This window comes from Garra rufa, chromosome 12, assembly GCF_049309525.1.
Source record: "Garra rufa chromosome 12, GarRuf1.0, whole genome shotgun sequence".
NCBI lineage: Eukaryota > Metazoa > Chordata > Actinopteri > Cypriniformes > Cyprinidae > Garra > Garra rufa.
In genome coordinates, this window is record NC_133372.1 from 35,549,430 (window position 1) to 35,571,567 (window position 22,138).

Sequence of the window (22,138 nt, forward strand, 5' to 3'; positions counted from 1 at the left end):
ATTAAAACATCACCACCTTCTCACACTTTTTTTTTTAAAAAGAGGGGGGAAACAGAGAAAAGTTGCTTCGCCCCCTACTGGCAAATTTTATATTACACATCCAAAACCCAGAGAGAAAGGTTGAACTTACTGCATTAGTCAAGTGAAATTTAAAGCGAGGTTAAATAAAAAAGCTTAACAATTACAATGTCAGCACTTTATTAAAATAAAATAAAAAAACAAGCATTTCTCTGCGTGCAAGAAAAATATATAGTTTACCTTTTGCACATCAATTATTTTGTTTATAGTTACTAAATAGATCAATAAATGATTACTGTGCATTTCTCTGCATTCAAGAATGATATATATTTCAGCAAGATTTTAGTTTTTCGCATTACATTAAGAATATTTATTTCATTTACTTAATAGATAAATAAATGACTACTCTAATAAAATAAAAAAATTATAACATTATAAGAAAGTATTGTGGTGATATCACAGACTAATACCATGGTACTGTTCTTTGAAAAACAACAACACTAAATAATTATCATAATTAAGAAAAATGTCATATTTAGGCAAGATTTTTTTGTTTGCATTAATATGACATTTTAAACACTTTATTATAAACATTTACAAACCAACATGAAATAGTAAAGGCATTACTGATTTCAGCAAAAAATGAAATGAAATGTATTTTTACAAAAAATAAATAATATACATAATATTTTAAAAAAAATTAACAGCTAAATAAATAAATAAATACAATTATATAAGGATTTTTTATTGCTAAATAAATAAATCAATTCCATTTTTAACAAAGCAATACCATAGTACTGTACTTTGACGTAAAAACAAACTTAAATAATTATCATATTCATGTTTTTTATCATATTCATCATATTTATGTAGAATGTGTCCAAAAGCCATTCAACTAAAAATGTAATACATAATACATACACATTTAAATAAGATTTAAATTTCAAATTAACAAATATATATAATTTAAAAATAAAACTTAAAATGATTTTAAAATAAATAAAAAATGTATACTTCAATCTTAAATAACACATTACAAATAAAATATCAAAGTCATGAATCTGTATTAATATATTTAACATAACAAGAGACAGAAAATGTACTGATACTTAATGTGTCCAAAAACATTGTGGTGTCATTGTTTGTAGCAATTTCTGCAGCCCATCAGATATCAGCTGTATTAATTAACTGGCTTAAAGGACTGAAGAATTAAAGGTCTATACATGATGTACCTTTAATATTTTATTGGTTCCTCTCAGAAGTGTGCACACATGCTCAAGCAAGGGCAAAAAGGCAAGCAGCCGTGCAAGTATGCACACATAACGCATACAGCCGCTCATACGAGCTAACACGCACACACACATTTGGCCGTACCCCCTCTCCTATGCCGTCTCCCCTGGGCAGAATGTCGGCATATTCTCAATAAAACACCTTCTTAGCAGTAATAGGCCACTGTTCTCATTTCACTGCTCCCAAAGGGCTCATGATAAATTTAGCAGACATACAGTTCAAGCCTCCTCCTCTTGTCTCTCTCTCGCTCTCTCCCCATCTATCTGTGCTGTGTTCGGGCCTGTATGCCATAATTACCCATACTCTTTCTATCCAAGCCGTCTAATAGATCTTGCTGTTTATTCACTCCATCACTTTGTGAGTCACAGAACCAACACTATTCATTTATGTCTTGTTACAGATAATTGGAAAGCACAGGTTGACTCCTTCGCGAGACTGACACACAAACAATAACGCGCCCCGTCTCAGATCAGCTCCGCGGTTCCCCGAATGACTGGCAGGATGACACGGGGCCAAGGGGAAACTGATCCCAGATAAGCGCTTGCTGGTAACCTGCTCGACTTTAGCATTTAAACCGCACAGTCATACGAATCCTCTCGTGAAGAGTCATCGCAAAACCACTACAGACATGACGGGTTCTAGAGCTACTACTATGACGGAGATATCTTTGCTCAAAGAGCGTTCTTAGACCTTTGAGCCGGTCTCATTTGAGAATAAACGTAATCTGCTGTTTACTTAAACAGGTTTTAGCAGAACAGGTGTGATGTTAACAGAAAACAGCTGGCGCTGTGGGCAACAACCTTCGTTTTGAAGGACCAAACGCACACACACACACACACACACACACACACACACACACACACACACACACACACACACACACACACACACATCTTGAATGTCACTTCTATTAATGAATGAGCAGAGACCAAACAGTCATCTCTGACCTCTGACTATCATTACGCCAGAAGTTTCAGTACAGTACATGTGTGGTGATGATATTTGGCACAGGTATTGAGGGAGCAGACAATCGCTACAGACGCCACAAACTATGCACGCATTTTGCAATTTGAACTGTGGCACGAGTCTTAATATCGAGCAGATCTTGTTTGATTAATCGTGGACCGATACGTTAGCGAAAAGTGTGCCTCCGCTGTCTCTGCTTTGCTGCGGCTTTGCCTTCAGTCAAAACATGAGCTTTTGTTGGTGATGTTCGACATAAATGAAGTGGGTGGGGGAATGTTGTTTGCTTTATGTGCTATTGTGATTGATTCAGAGTGTGTCCTTTTTGAGTCAGACACTATTTTTGGAGGCGTCATCAAAACATTTCGATCAGAGGAAAGTAAAAAAAAAGGAAAAAACGAATGACCATATTTGAACATTGAAAAAAATGGCCTTTTCATTACATATATGAAGGGTTTTTTTTGCATCTTAATTTTTAAAATATGTATATTAATATATCTGTATTTAAAAAAAACTAAATATCTTTTTTCTAAAAAAAAAAAATATATATAAAAACACTAATGTTATTTAATATATTTTAAAATGTTATTTATTCCTGTGATGGTAAGCTGAATTTTCAGCAGCCATTGCGAGCTGTTAGTGTCACATGATCCTTCAGAAATAATTATAATATGCTATTTGGTGATCAAGAAATATTTTATCAGTGGAAACAATTGCTGCATAATGATTTTGTGGCAATTGTGCTAAATGTTTTTCAATGATTTTCTGATAAAGTTTCAAACAACAGCGTTAAAAATATATTATTAAAATAAATGTATGCAACATAAATAAAAAACATAATATATAATACATACACATTTAAATAAGAACATTTAAATTTGAAAGTAACAAATAAATAAAAATAGATAGATAGATAGATAGATAGATGATAGATAGATAGATAGATAGATAGATAGATAGATAGATAGATAGATAGATAGATAGATAGATAGATAGATAGATAGATAGATAGATAGATAGATATTTGTTACTTTAAAATTTAAATGTTCTTATTTAAATGTGTATGTTTTATATATGTGTATATTATATTATATATATTAGGGCTGTCAAGCAATTAATCGCTATTAATCGCATCCAAAATATGAATAATGTGTGAGAACTGTATATATTTATAATGTATATATAAATACATACACATACATGTATATATTTAAAAATATTTTACATATTACATATTATTTTATATATAAATATGAAATATAAATATATATTTAGATTTAGATATAATTGAAATTATATAAACATATAAATATTTTATATACATTTTTTTCTTAAATATATACTTGCAAGTATGTGTATTAATATCTACATAATAAATATACACAGTACTCACATATGTGACCCTGGACTACAAAACCAGTCATAAGGTTAAATTTGACAAAACTAAGATATATACATCATATGAAAGCTCAATAAATAAGCTTTCTATTAATGTATAGTTTGTTAGGATAGGACAATATTTGGCCGAGATACATCTATTGGAAAATCTGGAATCTGAGGGTGCAAAAAAATCAAAATACTGAGAAAATCACCTTTAAAGTTGTCCAAATTAAGTTCTTAACAATGCATATTACTAATCAAAAATTACATTTTGATAGGTTTACAGTAGGAATTTGACAAAAAAATCTTCATGGAACATGATCTTTACTTAATATCCTAATGATTTTTGACATAAAAGAAAAATCAATAATTTTGACCCATGCAATGTATTTTTGGCTGTTGCTACAAATATACCCCAGCGACTTAAGACTGGTTTTGTGGTCCAGGGTCACATATATTATGTAAAAACACACTTTTTTTAGATGTGATTAATCACAATTAAATAAAATATTAGGGTCAGAAATCTATATTAATATATATTCACAATAACTAACTAAACTAAACTAAACTAAAAAAAAAAAGGCGTCAGAGGCAAAAAAAAAACTTTACTTAATGCTTAATGAGTGTTAAGCGCAAGTGAACATCAGTGAACATCTTTGCTTTTTCCAAACTCGGTCGACCTTTACAAACAAAGCAGCACTAGGCCACAGCAGGGTAATAAATATAAACCAACACCATGTGTGTTTTGTCTACCCGTAATGACAATTTTAATACATTAGCTCATAGAGAAAAATTAGAAAAAGAGTGAGAGGGAAAGAGCTGAACTACTCAAAGCAGTTAAACATACACAGACTGATCACAGTAGCCCATATTCCTCTGTCCCAAGCATCTCAAACTAACCGCTGACAACTGTCAGTTCTCCAGTGAACCCACAGGCCGTCAGATGTGGCTTCACACAAGAGACTTCCCCGAGCTTCTCGTGTAGCTGTTAGAGTTTTGGAGTCTCAAATACGACCTATATACATCTATCCATAAACTCCCCACAGGACGAATGAATCAGTCCTAGCAACACGGACCACACAACTGTACTGTAACTGGAAAACGGATGAAAAGATGGAAAGAATTGAGGGACGAGAGGAGAAAGGGAGGAGACGAGAAGAAGGGCGGGCAGCTTGGGGGGAGAAAAAGAAACATGACTGAAGTGAAAAGGTCTCTGTAGCTTTAAGGGTCGGCACTCGGAGTCGATGCGACAGAAATCTGATGGTTGGACGTTACTCACTGGCTGGGCCAGACGGTCTGGAAAAAAGCGTGATGACCTCATCGTGACAGCATCATCCAAACCTGTTTCTCATCTACACATTACACATAATGCATTCTTACAATATGACTAGAAAAAACAAACGGCTGAAAAGAACAGGAATGATACGTGGATACAGCCGCAGATGGAGGAATGAGAACTACGCAGACGTTTTCCCTCAGAGCGAAAAAACGGCACAAACGATTATGAACTTACGATTATAAACTTAAAGGAACGATTCTATCATCAATTCCTCAGCCAAACCTACCTGACTTTCACAAAAAGTGCATTCTTGAAGAATATCTTGGCTGTTATTTTCTATATAATGAAGTTAATATGGACTGCAGGTGTCAAAAAATGTATCAAACTGCAGTCCATATGACTTCTGCACTACATGCATCTGAAGCCATTCGATATGTTTGTGTGAGGAACAGAAAAAACCTTGAGAGAACTAGCGACATCCAATTTGTGAATTAATCATTCTTTTGTCTCAATGAATCAGCTGATTTCTTTTAATTAGGATGAAATGCTGTAAAGGTATGTAATATAAACTATTTCCAGTAGACAAAACTGGTCTGAATAATTTGTTCATGAATCACTAATCAGGTTCTAGACTTAGCTGTGAAAATTATTAGATAAAATACATAAAAATGTATTAACATTTTGGTCTGTCTTTTTTGAAGCTTCATTCTCCATTTATTCATACATTATTCAAAATGTCTCAATTTCTCTATGGAAGAAAAAGTCAAATTGCTTATTTAACCACATGAGGGTAAGTAAATGAAGACATAGTAACACAGAAACTGTTTAGTCTTACATTAAATTAATCAGAAGTGACAGTAAGAAATTCTATTTAAAATAAATGCTATTCTTTTAAACTTTTTTTATTCGTCAAAGAATGCTGAAAAAAAGAAAAAAGTATTACAAAAATTTTTTGTTTCTACAAAACAATTACAATAACCAAACAGCATTTAAGCACATATGAAAAAAGACATCATGTAGCAAGCCTCTTTTGCCAATGGCAGACATGTTTTTTTAGATACAGAAATGTCCTTTTAGACACTTGTGGCACATTACACCAAGACAGTGCATAGCGATTTTCATGTTGATTGGAGAAATGATTACGTAGCTATAGCCATTTTTAGTTTTTTTTTTCCCACTTATAGCGCCACTAAGTGGCCAAGCTCTGTGATTTTTGTCCTGTGACCTGCTCTTACATAAGCGTTGTGAGTTTGACGAAGATATCTCATTCCGTTCAGGGGTAACATGCATTTTACTAAAAGTGGCCCTGCCCCTTTCAAAAGTTTTGGCGCCCCTTTGTGACAGTGAGTCATAAGTTCGACTTTTTTTTGGGGATAATTATTGATATTCGCTCTCCAGAGAATTTCTCTGCACTGATTTGGTTTCGATGGGGCGAAAAACCTAGGACTAGTTCGCAAAAGTAGGTTTTGCAAAAAAATTCAAAACACCCGAAAATTTCGCCAGGCTCACAATTGAATCATGCATTTTGTCCAGCATGAGCCAAGGATTCCAACTATATAAGATATTTTAGCCTGTGACTGACCGTTTAGGAGTTATGAGCGATTTTGTACTTTTGATTGCTGTAGCGCCCCCATCAGGCTGACTGGGGCGAGCCTTGGTGACATTGACGGCCGTGTGAGTACTACCATCCCTCCAAGTTTCAAGTCTCTACGACTTACGGTTTGGTCTGCACGATCAGTTTTACGTGGAGATCGCTGATCCGTGACCGTTCTAACAATTACAATAGGGTTTCAGCGCTATTTGCTTTAACCCCTAAATATTTCTTGAGCACCAAATCAGCATATTAGAATGATTTCTGAAGGATCATGTGACACTGAAGACTGGAGTCAAATAAATGCTGCCTAGGAGTCTTTTTTCAAAAATTCCTAAAGAGAAACCAGTGTGTCTCCTCCACCCTGACATTATTTGAGTTTCCGGACTTCCGGTTTGGGCCAGCTGCCAAACGAGGCTGCAAACAGCCTCATTGTCACCTACAGAGCAGAGTAGGAGATGACAGAGACTCCGCAGCTCACGCCGGGCTGAGATGAGCTCAACACTGTGTTGGGTTTGTCTGTAAGAGAGGCTGAAAGCTCTGGCCGAGCTCCAGCGAGCCCCAGCACACCACACCGCTAATGACTTACAGATTGCTGCACTGTGGTTTACATGTGTCAGGACAATGCCATGGGTCTCCAACCAAAAAAAACGGTAGTTCAAAAAAAGACTAGAGAGAGAAAAAAACTCCAAAGAAGAAAGAGGGTATTAGTGAAGGAGAGCCAAGGCCTGACTTCTGCACTGTGTCATGTAGCACTCTATGAAGACGAGGAATTGCAGTCTGTCTGTGTGCATGTGTGGAGGGGAAAGGGGAGGGGTGTGGTGCGGGCCCTTCATCGTTTGTTAAAGTGAGAGGACATTATCGCTTGACCTCCACTTGCCCTCCCTGTGACTGCATATGATCATGAAAGAAAAGCAAAGAGAAACAGAAGGAGAAAGATTGTGCAAAACAGCTCCACTGATTACTTCCTGTGACATCATCAAAACATTGAAAAAAAAAAACAGACATTTCGGACTATTGAAGACTGAGAGAATGAGATCTCACCACAGAGGACATGAACAAGGGAAGTCATAAAATGCTTCTTTAGTTGCTGGTGTTTTAGTGCAGAAAAAAAAATCCTGTGATCAAGGTCAAACATTAACTTGCCATAAGTGAGTAAAATAAACTGTTTTTTGTCTGTCTGTCTGTCTGTCTGTCTGTCTGTCTGTCTGTCTGTCTGTCTGTCTGTCTGTCTGTCTATCTATCTATCTATCTATCTATCTATCTATCTATCTGTCTGTCTGTCTGTCTGTCTGTCTGTCTGTCTGTCTGTCTGTCTGTCTGTCTATCAGTCTATTGTCTGTCTGTCTATGTATTTGTCTGTCTTTCTGTCTGTCTGTCTGTCTGTCTGTCTGTCTGTCTGTCTGTCTATCTATCTATCTATCTATCTATCTATCTATCTGTCTGTCTGTCTGTCTGTCTGTCGGTCTGTCTGTCTATCAGTCTATTGTCTGTCTGTCTATGTATTTGTCTGTCTTTCTGTCTGTCTGTCTGTCTGTCTGTCTGTCTGTCTGTCTGTCGGTCTGTCTGTCTATCAGTCTATTGTCTGTCTGTCTATGTATTTGTCTGTCTTTCTGTCTGTCTGTCTGTCTGTCTGTCTATCTATCTATCTATCTATCTATCTATCTATCTATCTATCTATCTATCTATCTATCTATCTGTCTGTCTGTCTGTCTGTCGGTCTGTCTGTCTGTCTATCAGTCTATTGTCTGTCTGTCTATGTATTTGTCTGTCTTTCTGTCTGTCTGTCTGTCTGTCTGTCTATCTATCTATTGATTGATCATCTATCTACCTATCGTCTGTCTGTTTATTTGTCTATTTGTGGAAATCAGTTATTACTAAACCTTTTGACTTAAGATAGTTAAAATGCATTTAAAAAAATAAACAAATAAATACATAAATAGGCTGTATTTTTTTCCCGTTACATTAAAGTCACGTTTTAAATTCATAACAACAACCTTCACAATAAAGCCAAGGCTTGAGTTTTTTGGTACAGCAACAAACTCCTCCAGATGATTCGCACATGTTTGGAAGACACCGGTTCGTTTCCACCAAAAATAAGCGAACAGACCAGCTGATCTCAACAAGCGTCAACACTGTCTAAGGAAACAAACAACCTCTCTTTTCAGGCTGCCTATTGACACCGCGTTTGTTTTGTTATATCTTCTCGGCAACTCAAGCGTGAACGGCAAAAGTTTACGCTCAAGCGGCCTTTAACGGCAAAAGTTCACGAGTGCATGAGGACAGGCATGACATTTACACTGTGCAATGATCAAGTAAACCACAACGTGTCTAGTAGGGGCATTACGGCAACGGGCCCAAATCATGTCAAAATAACATTGCCGACCCAGCTGCACGTCAAGGTAATCCTCCATAGGTGGCAGCTCCCTACCCATCATCCCTTGCGGCAACGCACAGTTAACCACACCTGCTTTCACAGTATTGCCACAAATAATCCTCGCTCCTTTTTTTCAATCTTCTTTATTTTCCCTCATTCCATGGAGAGGGTGGACTATCAAGGAAGGTCCGCAAGTGTTGTTCCTAATTACCTATTTCTCCACTCCTGATCCTGTGGCGGGCATAATTAGTTACCTGGGGCTGCAATCCAATTTGAAGTGATGACAAGAAAGCGATCCATGAAAAAGTAATAAGTTAAATCCAATTTCAGACTGCCTCTAATTAAATGCACATGGAACTAATGACTCAAGCCCTACCATTTCAGTGATAACCGTAATTAGCAAGGAGGGAGTTGCACTCTCTCCATCTTCCTCTCTTTCTCTCTCCTTCTCTTGTTGACTCTCTCTCTCTCTCATTCTCTGCTGTAGGTGTAAAGTGGTAAAGTGGCATGGAGTCTTTTAATTACACGTGTCATTTTGTCGGTGATTTACTCTTGCTTTTTTGACCAGCCGAGTGTGTTTAGCCTCTGCTCCGGTCTGTCACTACACCAGATGTTTATGGTGTTCTATGTTGTGTGTCATATTAATAGAGATTTAATTTTTCTTTTTTAAATCTTCTAGTATGACTAATGAAGAAACATCGGACTCATCGTCCATTAATTGTCCAGCATCCAATGCGCTACTTATGTTACGACGTGCCCATCGATTAGTAATTCATAGTACCTTGTGTTCCCTATAAGCCAAACAATTAACAATTACCATGCTACAAATACATTTCTCTACTGAACATAATACATAATGTGCAAACACTTAAATCTTCAAAGTCTTAGGTGGACAAAGACTGAAATGCTGAATTGGAGATAAAACAGTCACAAATCAAATTAAAACGCTCTAGAGTAAGGAAAGCAAATTGACGCTGGCTTTTGGCGCCTCGATACAGCAATAATACCTAATAGAGATCAGCATCTAATGATAGATAGATCACACAAGACAGCAAAGAGCTATTGGGTGCTTGGATAATATAATGAGCTAAAGAGTTATTGGATGGAATGAAGGAGAGAGAAACATACAAGTTCAGAATTGCATACTATCACACTACACATCATCTGCAGAAAGTATATAGTGTGCACAAAATGGTCAGTAGCCTATAAAATAACGCAAAATACACTAGTACTATATCTCACAATGCACTGCACTCAACTTCACAAAGCTCTACTGCACCAGGAAGAGACATAAAAATGCAAATTTTATGTTATTGTTAATTGCGACAGGCCTGGAATGGTTTTTCCCACCCTAGATTAGAAAAAAAGAAAAGTAAAACAACAAATAATTTTATTAACTGCTTAATAACATTGCATACTGTGCATAGCATACATGTTTGTTCTTGCATACTGATTCACATTTTTTGAGTAGGCCGTACACACTACAAAGTAGTATCCAGTATGCAACGATTCCATTCTGAACACAGTCATAAAAAGGTAGAAGAGATTGTGAGGGTGAAAGACAAAAACACACATGCTTTCTTTTCACTGGTGTGAGTGACAGGTTGGCCATGCTGTCTGTATACATTAATAAATTTGAATTTTAATTTCGTCTTTGTGTGCTGAGGCTCGTCTGCTCCTCCTCAACTTACTAACAATCCGGGTAGTGGAATCTGCAGGCCGCTGACCCCTCAGCCTCATGAGTGAAGCTGTTTAGCTTGATCCTTTCTGCTTTATCTCAATGCCAACAAATTCACACAGACCCTAAAGGTCACAAGCCGTATTTATTCCCTTGTGGCTTATTTCTAGTGATATCTACACAACTCAAGTTTTTTTTACGCTACATGACATTATACTAATATGCCACAATGTACAGCTGTATGGGAGAATTTTTTTTTTTTTCTGATAAAAATTGCGATTGCGATTTAAAATGCAATTTTTTTTAAAGCACCATTTTTGCTGATCTTGTTTGTAGGGTTGAACAATTTGGTCAAGTGGTTACGATTACATATTGATATGGCCATAAAAATATTATAAACGTTATTATTTTATTAATAATTTTATTGTTTATTATTATTATTACTAGATTAAAAACTAAAGTAAAAAAGTAAAAACTAAACTGAAGGAATACAATATCTAAATAAATACATGACATATTGAGTATTTAACAAAATTGAGTATCTAATAAAAATGTTACTAGCTATAATAATTATATAGTTAGCTATAATATTACTATTAATAACAATAATAATGGTATTAATATATGTATTATTTATTATTACTGAATAAATCATTTTAAAGTAAAAAATTAAAAATTAAATTACATTTTTACAATTAAACCAAAGAAATCTAATTTCTAAATAAATATTTGACTGTAAAAACTAGTATTTAATAAAAATGGTAATAACAAGAACACCAACTATAATAATAATAATAATAATAATAATGTTATTAATTGTATTAATAATTGTATTGTTTTATATTATTACTAAATAAAAAACTAAAAACTAAACTAAAGAAATATAATTTCTAAATAAAAATGTTAATATTTAATAAAAAAAATTAATAACAACAAAAATACCAACTATAATAATAATTATGATAACGATAATAATAATAATAACAACAACAGTAATGTTATTAATTGTATTAATAATTTTATTTAGTACTGGGCAATGATTTTTCGCGATGAATCGCATCTAAAATAAAAAATATTGTGTACATAATATATGTGTGTGTGTACAGTGTATATTTATTATGTATATATAAAAACACAAACATGCATGTATACATTTAAGAAAAATATGTTATGTTAATATATTTAAAATATATTTATATATAAATTATATGCATATAAATATATACATGTAAATACATGTAAATATTTTCAAAATATATACTGTGTGTATCTTTATACATACATAATAAATATACACAGTAGACACACATATACAAACAAAAACTTTTGTTTTGGATGCAACTGATCGTGATTAAGCGATGCCCAGCACTAATTTTCTAAATAAATATTTGAGGGGGAAAAGTTGAGTATTTAATAAAAATGATGATAATAACAAGAACACCAACTATAATAATAATAATAATAAAAAAAATCAAACTAAAAAAAAAAAAAATCAAAATAAATATTTGACAGTAAAAAATTTACTTAGCATTTGATAAATTTACACAAACTGCTCATGTGCTAACGAAAACAGTTCCACGCTACCACACCTTTAAAAAATTAAAAATTAATTAACCTAAAAAATCTGAGCTTGTGCAAAACTTGTGTTGTTCCTATGTTCCTATGTGATTGCTAGGGTGTTTTGGTTTAGCTATGTGGTGTTCTGTGTTTAACAAGCCAACCTCAAAGTCCCTATGATATTCAGGACACTCCTTCATCGCATATATGTTTTTACCACATCATCTGCCAGCATGAAAATCGCAAGTCCAAATGTTTAGGAAACAAACAACTCAACATGTCGTACAATTTGAGGTATCACTTACACCCATTCACTTGCAAGTACCACTAAAAATACAGTCATTACACGCACAAACTCGCTCGCTCAATGCAGGGATGTGCGCTAATTAACAAATATGCCCCTTGGTCTCCTGCGATTCCGCCACGAAACAAACAACATCCACCTTGCTCAAACAGAGATAAGGATCTGAGCGAGAATGATCTCAAATAAACGTAAATATTGCATCAGACACGGCTAGCTGCTCTCTTTTAAAGGGGCGCGGATGGGGAAATGAAAAGGGCCGGATTTGCTTTGCATCACAAAGGCTAGGCAAATAGAAAGCCCGGAGGCTGAGACAGGAGCCAGGGCTGCTCCCGGGCGCCCCCTTTAACTGCTGCTGTCAGAATTAAGTGTGAAATCAGAGAGAAATAGACACAGAGAGAGAGAGAGAGGACGTCATACTTACTGTACCTCTATTCAATAAGCTAATGTTGTTTGCTCTTTACACTTGCACACACATTAGATATCCACGTGCTCATAATGTGCTAAAACTGACAGGATTTTATTGTGCGTGATTTGTTAGATTACTGTGAGTGATGAAAGAAGACTATACTAATGTGCTGCCAACTCTTCAGCTCTGCCTGCCTTAATTTCCTGTTTGTCAAGCTTTGACAGGTACATGTTGTACCACCAACCGTCTGTATGAATGTAAACAAATAATGTCTGATCACCCACATAAACACACACTCATACACACACACACTAATATATTTACTGTATGTCAGCACTAGTGATGTTCTACCGCAAAAAAACTCTTTAATACCTCAGTTGTGTCTCCTACAATAAATGAGAAGCAAATTGAGATATTTGCTTATGTAAAGATCCTAAAGTTGGCATGAAATAAAAATTAACACCATCTATTTTCAAAATTCATCTAATTGTGAACAATTTATCCATGCATGTGTTTCAATTTGACATTTTTTGACCTTCCTACAGTTGAGGTCAAAAGTTTACACCCCCTTTGAAACTCATTAAAAATGTTAATTATTTTACCAAAATTAGAGGGATCATACAAAATGCATGCCATTGTTAATTTAGTACTGACCTCAACAATATTTCACATAAATGATGTTTACATATAGTCCACAAGAGACTATATGTTTAAAAAGTTTACATACACTTGATTCTTACTACTGTTTTTTTTTTTACCTAAATGATTCACAGCTGTGTTTATTACATTTTTTTATTTGTTTAGTGATAGTTGTTCATGAGTCCCTTGTTTGTCCTAAACAGTTAAACTGCCTGCTGTTCCTCAGGTAAAATCCTTCAGGTCCCACAAATTCTTTGGTTTTCCAGCATTTTTGTATATTTAAACCCTTTCCAACAATGACTGTATGATTTTGAGATCCATCTTTTCACACTGAGGACAACTGAGGGACTCATATATCCCAGAAGGAAACATGATGCAATAAGAGCCGGGGGTGAAAACTTCTTAAATTTGAAGATCAGTAAATTTAACTTATTTCGTCATCTGAGACACATGTAAGTATCTTCTGTAGCTTCTGAAGGGCAGAACTAAATGAAAAAATATGATATTTAGGCAAAATAAGAAAAATGTACACATCTCCATTCGGTTCAAAAGTTTTTACCCCCAGCTCTTAATGTTTTTTCCTTCTGGAGCATCAGTGAGCGTTTGAACCTTCTGTAATAGTTGCTGAGAGAGTCTCTCAGTTGTCCTCAGTGTGAAAAGATGGATCTCAAAATCATACAATCATTGTTGGAAAGGGTTCAAATGCACAAAAATGCTGGAAAACCAAAGAATTTGTGGGACCTAAAGGATTTTTCTGAAGAAGAGTGGACAGTTTAACTGTTTAGGACAAACAGGGGATTTATGAACAATTATCACTGAACAAAAAAAAACACATTCAGGTAAGAACACAGTATTACGAATCAAGGGGATGTAAACTTTTGAACCAGGTCACTTTTATAAATTCAACTATTATTTTCTCTTGTGGACTATATGCAAACATCTTTTATGTGAAACATAACATGAATTTTGTATGATCCCTCTTATTTTGCTAAAATAATTAACCTTTTTAATGATTCTGAAAGGGGGTGTAAACTTTTGATCTCAACTGTATGTTGAATCAAAGACACATAAATGGACCTCAGATGGAGGATCAGAAAGCGCTGTGTTCCGAAGATGAACAAAGGTCTTTTGGGTTTGGAACAACACAAGGGGAGTTATTAATGACAGAATTTTCATTGTTGGATAAACTAACCCTTTAACGTCTCAAACTGTGCTCAGATTATTCAAGACACCATCGATTTCAATATGAACTCCAACATTTCTCACCAAATTAAAACATCTGAGCATTACAGTTCCTATTTATTTTATAGGTCAATATCGTATGTCAGTAGATTTCTCACTTGCTGTTGTTGCATTTCTCATTACGAATTTGAGAAGAAACACCTGAGACGGTTGAGATTTCTAATAAAACATTCTGCAAACTCCATTGAGACTCATTTAGAACATCTTAACTTGACACACGCACACGTACCTGTTGTGCAAGTTGCTTGTCATTGTTTTTAGGGGACTTGTGGGCACTGCTTTGCTGTTGCTGTTGCTGTTGGAGAAGGATCTGTCGTGCAACTTGTAAGGCCTGGGTGAGAAAAAAGACAGAAAAACCAATGTGAGAAAACAAAAGTTCATGAACAACAGTTTCAGTAGTGTTGTGTTTTTGTGTTGAGGTTTGACACTCCCTTGAGAACGGCTGTAATGCTTTTTGGCATCAAATTTGTGATCCAAATGATGTCTTGTTCTTACAGCTGGGCAAGATACTTCTTTTTCCTCTGGGCTTGTTTTAAACAAATGTACAGCCTAATTTAGTCACATGCAACGATTATTCGCCAAAACAAACAAGTAGGTGAAAATAAGCTAATAGTACGTCACAAACAGTTAACAAAACGTTATTGTTGAACAGCTTACAGTTACAGGGAGGACACAAGCTGTTGTTTAATCTTACTGAATATGTTCAGAATGGATAATAGCCCACTGCATACTACTGTATATACACTGTATACTGCATACTACTTTCATTTAAAAAATAAAAAATAAACAGCTCACATTATGCATGAAACATTTGCTACATGTTGCATGTTTAATTTAGCAAATGGGGTTTAAAATTATAACCATACAGTCGTTGGAAATGGTTCAAATACACAAAAAAAAACACAAACCCCCCCCCCCCCCCCAAAAAAAAAACAAAAAACAGAATTTGTGGGATCTGAATGATTTTTCTGAAGAACAGCAGGCAGTTTAACTGTTCAGGACAAACAAGGGACTCATTAACTACCACTAAAAAAAAACTGCTGTGGATTATTCAAGTAACAACACAGTATTAAGAATCAAGTGTGTGTGTGTAAACTTTTGAACAGGGTCTTTTTTATAAATTCAACTATTTCCTCTTGTGGACTAATGTTTTTTATGTGAAATCGATGTCAGTACTAAATAAAAAATAACATTCATTTTGTATGATCCCTCTTATTTTGGTAAAATAATTAACATTTGACAGATTCTGCAAGGTGTATGTAAACTTTTAACTTCAACTGTACCTTACTAACTATTGACAGCAAATTAAGAATTTATTGAGGCAAAAGTCATAGTTAATAGTGGCAAATAGCTTTTTTCTTGTTTTGAGCACACATTTATAGAATTTAGGCTCAAAACAACACAAATATCCAAAGGGGTATGATAAGTAATTATTATGTTAAGGATTTTAAGACATTATCTGCACTATTATTCTTGAACACCAGAATATCTAATGAGAATATACAGAAAGCCTCATCAAACTTTCTATTCCTGATTGTGTAACGCCTGCCGCTCTGAATATCTCTGTACAAGACACCAACATCAAGAAAGTGCTGCTGAACTTTAAATAAAGTCTCTGATCATTTCAGTCTGATCCTAACAGTTTGTGCACCACATATCAAAACAGATTATTTTGTTTTCCTGTCAGAATGAATGCAGGCTTTGCAAAGATGCTGCTATTGAAGAATGGGGCAGTTAAAAACTACACGTGACACATCAAGCACATAAATCGGCACGTTACTCATTTCTCACGCAAAGGGGGCGTTTTGCAAAAAATGCAAAGCAGAAAACAAGTGTAATAAAAATATTTTTAATCCAGATTTGTGTTAAAACTCTTGAGGTTGAATTAAATGAGTCAAAAAAAAAGAGTTTAAATTGTGGCTGATATTGCGTCTCATTTATCACATTGGAAATAAAAGGTCATGAAAAGTGCTTTGCATTAGATGAATTGGCTTACTATCCATACCAAATAATTTCATAATACAGTGCGTTTTCATTCTATATATTGCATATATTACAGAAAGAATAGTATGGTAGTGTGGTATGTGTAAAGCAACATCTCTCTCTCTCTCTCTTTCTACGTTTATCTGTTTGTCTCTCTCCCCCTCCCTGTCCTGTTCATAAAGCAAATAAAAAGTTTATTAGCCTTCAAAATATCTGTCAAAGGACACGGCCCTCTGAGTGGAAAACAAAATACAGTGCAGTCACATGTTTACTGGCTAGACTACTCCCTTCCCCCCCACCATAAATAATCAGACATGCCATCCAGAGCAAACAAAAGCAACAGCGGTGCTGGGAGAAAAAAAAAGAGAAAGTTCTCCAGTTGAGCAAAAAAAGGCACCAATACCAAGAAAAGCAAGCAGCGTGTTCCCATAGAACAGCAGGGGCAGACTCACACCTACACCAGAGAACCATCTGAGTAAATAACCCGCTTCATTCTTTCCACCCTCATCACACCAAAAACTCCCGCAATTCAACAAACAGTCGCAGGAACATCTAAAACCCTTGGGCCTCTCGGTGGGTGGAGTTCAGACTCCATTATCTGATATTAGTGACTTGTTATTAACAACCCAATAGTATACAGTGCTCGAGAAAGTGTGGGTTTGCACCGAATGTGATGAATTTTACATCACTTCATGTAAAAAGAGAGGAAAAGGAGGTGGTTTTGAAAGATAGGACTGGCGTGTATTAGAGCGTAAAGGGTTACTGTCTGGTCCTGCTCTCCAAGAGCTCAATAAAGAAGCTGTGGAGATGAGAACTGAAGCGCTGGGCTAGAGAAGCCAGCTGTTTGTGTGTGTGTGTGTGTGACCTTCTCATGCACTGGAGTTGTGGGATGACATCATGAGGCAGGAATATAATAACAGACTACAGAGGGGCCACTTCAGTCCCGTCTGACACTGACCGTCATCATTATGGACAAACACACATTACACTACACTATAATACCGTATATTAGAACTTCTATATGAACATATTCACCACACACGCAAGTAAAAGCGTTTGATATTTTGAGATATTCTGCAAAAATAATTTTTGTTCATCAGTATTGCTTTCATTTCCCAGTAAAATACAAAAAGTATCTGAAGATTTGGTAAAACTTTACAATAAGGTTTTATTTGTTAACTATTGTTAAATCCATTAGTTAACATGAACTAATAACGTTAGTGTTAATAGTTTCAGTTCTTATTCTTAATGACCATACATATTTTAGATCCCTTAATTCTACCTTATACCTAAACTTAACAACTGCAGTTGAAGTCAAAAGCTTACATACATCCTAAAGAATATGCAAAATGTTGATTACTTGACCAAAATAAGAGGTATCATACAAAATGCATGTTTTTTTTATTTTTATTTAGCACTGATCTGAATAAGATATTTTACATACAAGACGTTCACATATAGTCAACAAGAGAAAATAATAGTTGAATTTATAAAAACGACCCTGTTCAAAAGTTTACACAATTTTTAGTGATATTTGTTCATGAGTCCCTTGTTTGTCCCAGGTTCCACTGATTTTTTTAAGCATTTTTGTGTATTTGAACCCTTTTCAACAATGACTGTATGATTTTGAGATCCATTTTTTCACACTGAGGACAACTGAGGGACTCATATGCAACTATTACAGAAGGTTCAAACGCTCACTGAAGCTTCAGAAGGAAAAACAATGCATTGGGAGCAGGGGGTTGAAAACATAAAAATCAGGGTAAATTTAACTTATTTTGTCTTCTGGGGAACATCATCTTTAGCTTTTGAAGGGCAGTACTACATAAAAATAATATATTTCGGCAAAATAATAAAAATTATTTCTGTTCAAAAGTTTTCACCCCCTGCTCTTAATGCACCGATTTTTCTTCTGAAACATCAGTGAGTGCTTAAACTTTCTGTAATAGTTGCATATGAGTCCCCTAGTTGTCCTCAGTGTGAAAAGATGGATCTCAAAACCATACAGTCATTGCTGGAAAGGGTTCAAATACACAAAGATGCTGAAAAAACAAAGAAGCTGTGGGACCTTAAGGACTTTTCTGAAGAACAGCAGGTAGTTTAACTTTTCAGGACAAACAAGGGACTCATGAATAACTACTACTAAACCCCACATAAGATACTTATGTGAAGTATCTTATTCAGGTCAGTGCTAAATAAATAATTAACATTTTACAGATTCTGCAAGGTGTATGTAAACTTTTGACTTCAATTGTACCTCACCAATTATAAGCAGCAAATTAGGAATTTATTAATCCCTTCTCTTAGTTAATAGTGGCAAATAATTTTTTTTTTCTTGTTTTAAGCACACATTTATACAATTTATGCAACAAAAAAAAAAGGCCATTTGGGTAAGACAAGTAATTATTATTTTAAGACATTATAGATACTGTTATTCTTGAACACCAGAATATCTAATGAGAATATACAGAAAGCCTCATTAAACTTTTTATTCCTGATTGTGTAATGCCTGCTGCTCTGAATATCCCTGTACAAGATACAAACACCAGGAAAGTGCTGCTGAAGCTTTAAATAAAGTCTGATCTTAACAGTTTGTGCGCCACATAACAAAACAGATTATTTTGTTTTCCTGTCACAATGAATACAGGCTTTGCAAAGATGCTGCTATTGAAGGACGGGGCAGTAAAAAACTATATGTGAGACATCAAGCACAGAAATCGGCACGGTTACTCATTTCTCATGCAAAGGGGGCGTTTCATAAAGAATGCAGCAGCAGAAAACAACCGTATAATTGTAGATTAACTGTAGTAATAGAGAAAGAGTAATAAAAAACTACAATATGATTCTGCATCTCAGATAAAACAGACACACGCAAACAAAGCATAACATACCAGCGGCTCCTCTGCCCTTCAAGTTCTTTGTGATTTAAATTCCAGTAATATCAGAAGGAAAAAAAACACTTTACTACCTAACAAAAGTCTTCATCAAATAAATAAATGAGCGCTATTTCCATGCTGACCTGAGGCCCGTTAAATATGACGGAGGCTTATTTGAAAGGGACAGTCCCTAAGTCACTCTCTCACCCAAAACCACCAGTGCCACGCTCTCCCCCTCCCACACTGACCGGCCAGGCGCCCTCATGCAGCAGAAAAATAAATACCCTATTTATAGAAGCCTAATTAAATATGCATGAGAATATGACACTAAAGTCTTCCAGTGCCATGAATGGACCGAAACTCTTCATTTTGGGTGACTGGCAGAAATGTGAGAAAACCCATTCAGTGCATGAACTTTAAAGACAGAGACAGGTAGACATATCAAGTGAAATTACGCACTCATGTTTTTTTTTCTAGCAAAAACTCTTCTGAAAATTGAGTATAAAAACATTAAGTTGTTAAACTGCTTGGGTTTGTGTAAAAATACATTATAATATTGTTACAGTAAACATTTCAATTTTATTTTTTATAATAAAAAATAATATTAATATTTGAAACAATGCTTTATATGAATGCATTTTACTATACCCAAAAATTCTTCATGTAGTGGACTACCAATAAAACGTAACTAAAACTGGGACCAATTTGACCTGACCATGTTTTGTTACATACATTCTATCAAAGTTATCTGACATTATCAAGATGAATTTGTTCTGACACAGTTTAACTGAGAAATACTGATGCTATCTGAATAAATTTCAGTTTTTCTGTATCTATATATATTTGTGGTATATATATATATTATTTTGCACACATACTGATATAAAAGTCCTAAAAATATTGTAAATTGCAAATTTATATATTTTTAATTCATATATTTGTATATAATTATGCATTTGTACAAATATATTAATTAATTGCCATACATGTTTATTTTATTAAATGTTTTCAAGCCATAAAGCAACCAGTGGAAACCAGATTTTAATCTTTCAATCTTCTCAGTTTTATCTCGGTTTTCATCAATTCTTTAAAAAAATCTCATGCCAAGAAACCATGTGTGTATTTTACTAATTTATGCGTTTCCTCTCAGGTGCTCTTTCTCAGCATTTTGCAGAGTCCCATGTGACCAAAGATAAAAAGTGTTGAAATGAGTCAAACTTCTGTTAGATCCTGTAATACTTTGCTACGACTCACCCTCTCACTCTCGGGTCTGGCGGTTATGCCAGACAGAACGTAAAACACGCTCCCCCGACCGTGCGATAAAGATGACTGCACGAGCACATTGACGCTGCACGCGCTTTGTTTACACAGAAACTTTTATGACACAAAAATACTCTGTGTGCACGGTTTGCTTTGAGCCAGTGCTGGAACAAGGATATTTGAGTCAACAGGATGTGATATTGAGACTCTTCAAGATGGGGACACAAAGTACAAAGAGCTGCTTTCAGTTGTTAATTGCGTCAGAAAGGCTGTCAACAAACAAACCAGATGATCAATCAAGAGATACGGAGGTCTAAAAAAAACAACATTAGGCTACGCTAACCGCAAGACGGCTTCCTGTCAGAAACGCTTTCAGGAGAACATCTTCTATACCAAATAAGACTTCACAAGCGTAGCTTAATAATAACAAATTTCTTGTTGTTAATGTAGCCGGCTAAAAGATACGTCTTCATCGAATATGTCGGAAAAAAGGCAATTAAGACAAAAGAGCAACGCAGGGATGATTCAAAGACTTTGTCAGGATCAAAACTAATGAGAAGAGAGAGGATGAACTTGGCACCGTTTCCGAGGTGAGCGCGGGCCCCGGGCAAAGGAATTATTTGTTGTTTAACAAGCTAGCGAGCACGGCTGACTGGCGGAGGGTTAGCGTCGCGCTAAAGCGACCCATTGTGAGCTGTCACTGTGATGTTTACAAAGCGCCCGTCCCTGCGCACACACATGCACAAACAGCCCCCTTGCGCTCCCCCTTTCCATCTCTTTGCCTGGAATTCATCTTCTTTTGATCTGGCATTCAAAGGTAGCGGGGGTTTGATAGACGCGCTAGGCTAAAAGCAGCTCCAGACACAAGCACGATAAACTGCCAGACGATGACAGGCCAGGCATCTGAAGGCGCGTTTAAAGTGAGGAGAACAACGTGCTGTCTGGGCGCTACAATAGCGAATCAAGAGACGTATTAGGTGGAACTGATCGGATACAAAAACGGTTCAAAGACAGATAATGCTAACAGATGACTGAGCTGCTGAAGGAGCACAAACGTGCCTCGCTATGGGCAACGCTTGATGCTAATCAGCCAAAATACATATTGATGACAGCGGGGGAAAAAAAACGCAAGAAAACACGTTCATTAAAATCACTTAATGCAAAAGAAAAGGTCAGCGGTGGCTGTCTAGTCCTTTTAATTCTAACGCCGCTTGAAAGTGACTCATGCGACTCGTCGAGCGCCGGACATCTGATGTCTTCCGAGTCCTTCATTAAAATTCCTCGTTAGGATTATT

General features: G+C 35.5%; 1 protein-coding gene across 1 annotated transcript in view; it reads right to left on the reverse strand.

Annotated features, from left to right (window-relative positions):
• The window catches only part of foxp1b (forkhead box P1b), a 221,997-nt gene that overhangs the window by 63,672 nt on the left and 136,187 nt on the right, over positions 1-22,138 (reverse strand). The window contains exon 3 of the mRNA XM_073851298.1: positions 14,954-15,055. Within this exon, the coding sequence (XP_073707399.1) occupies positions 14,954-15,055 (102 nt within the window). The remainder of the gene's footprint in view (positions 1-14,953; positions 15,056-22,138) is intronic.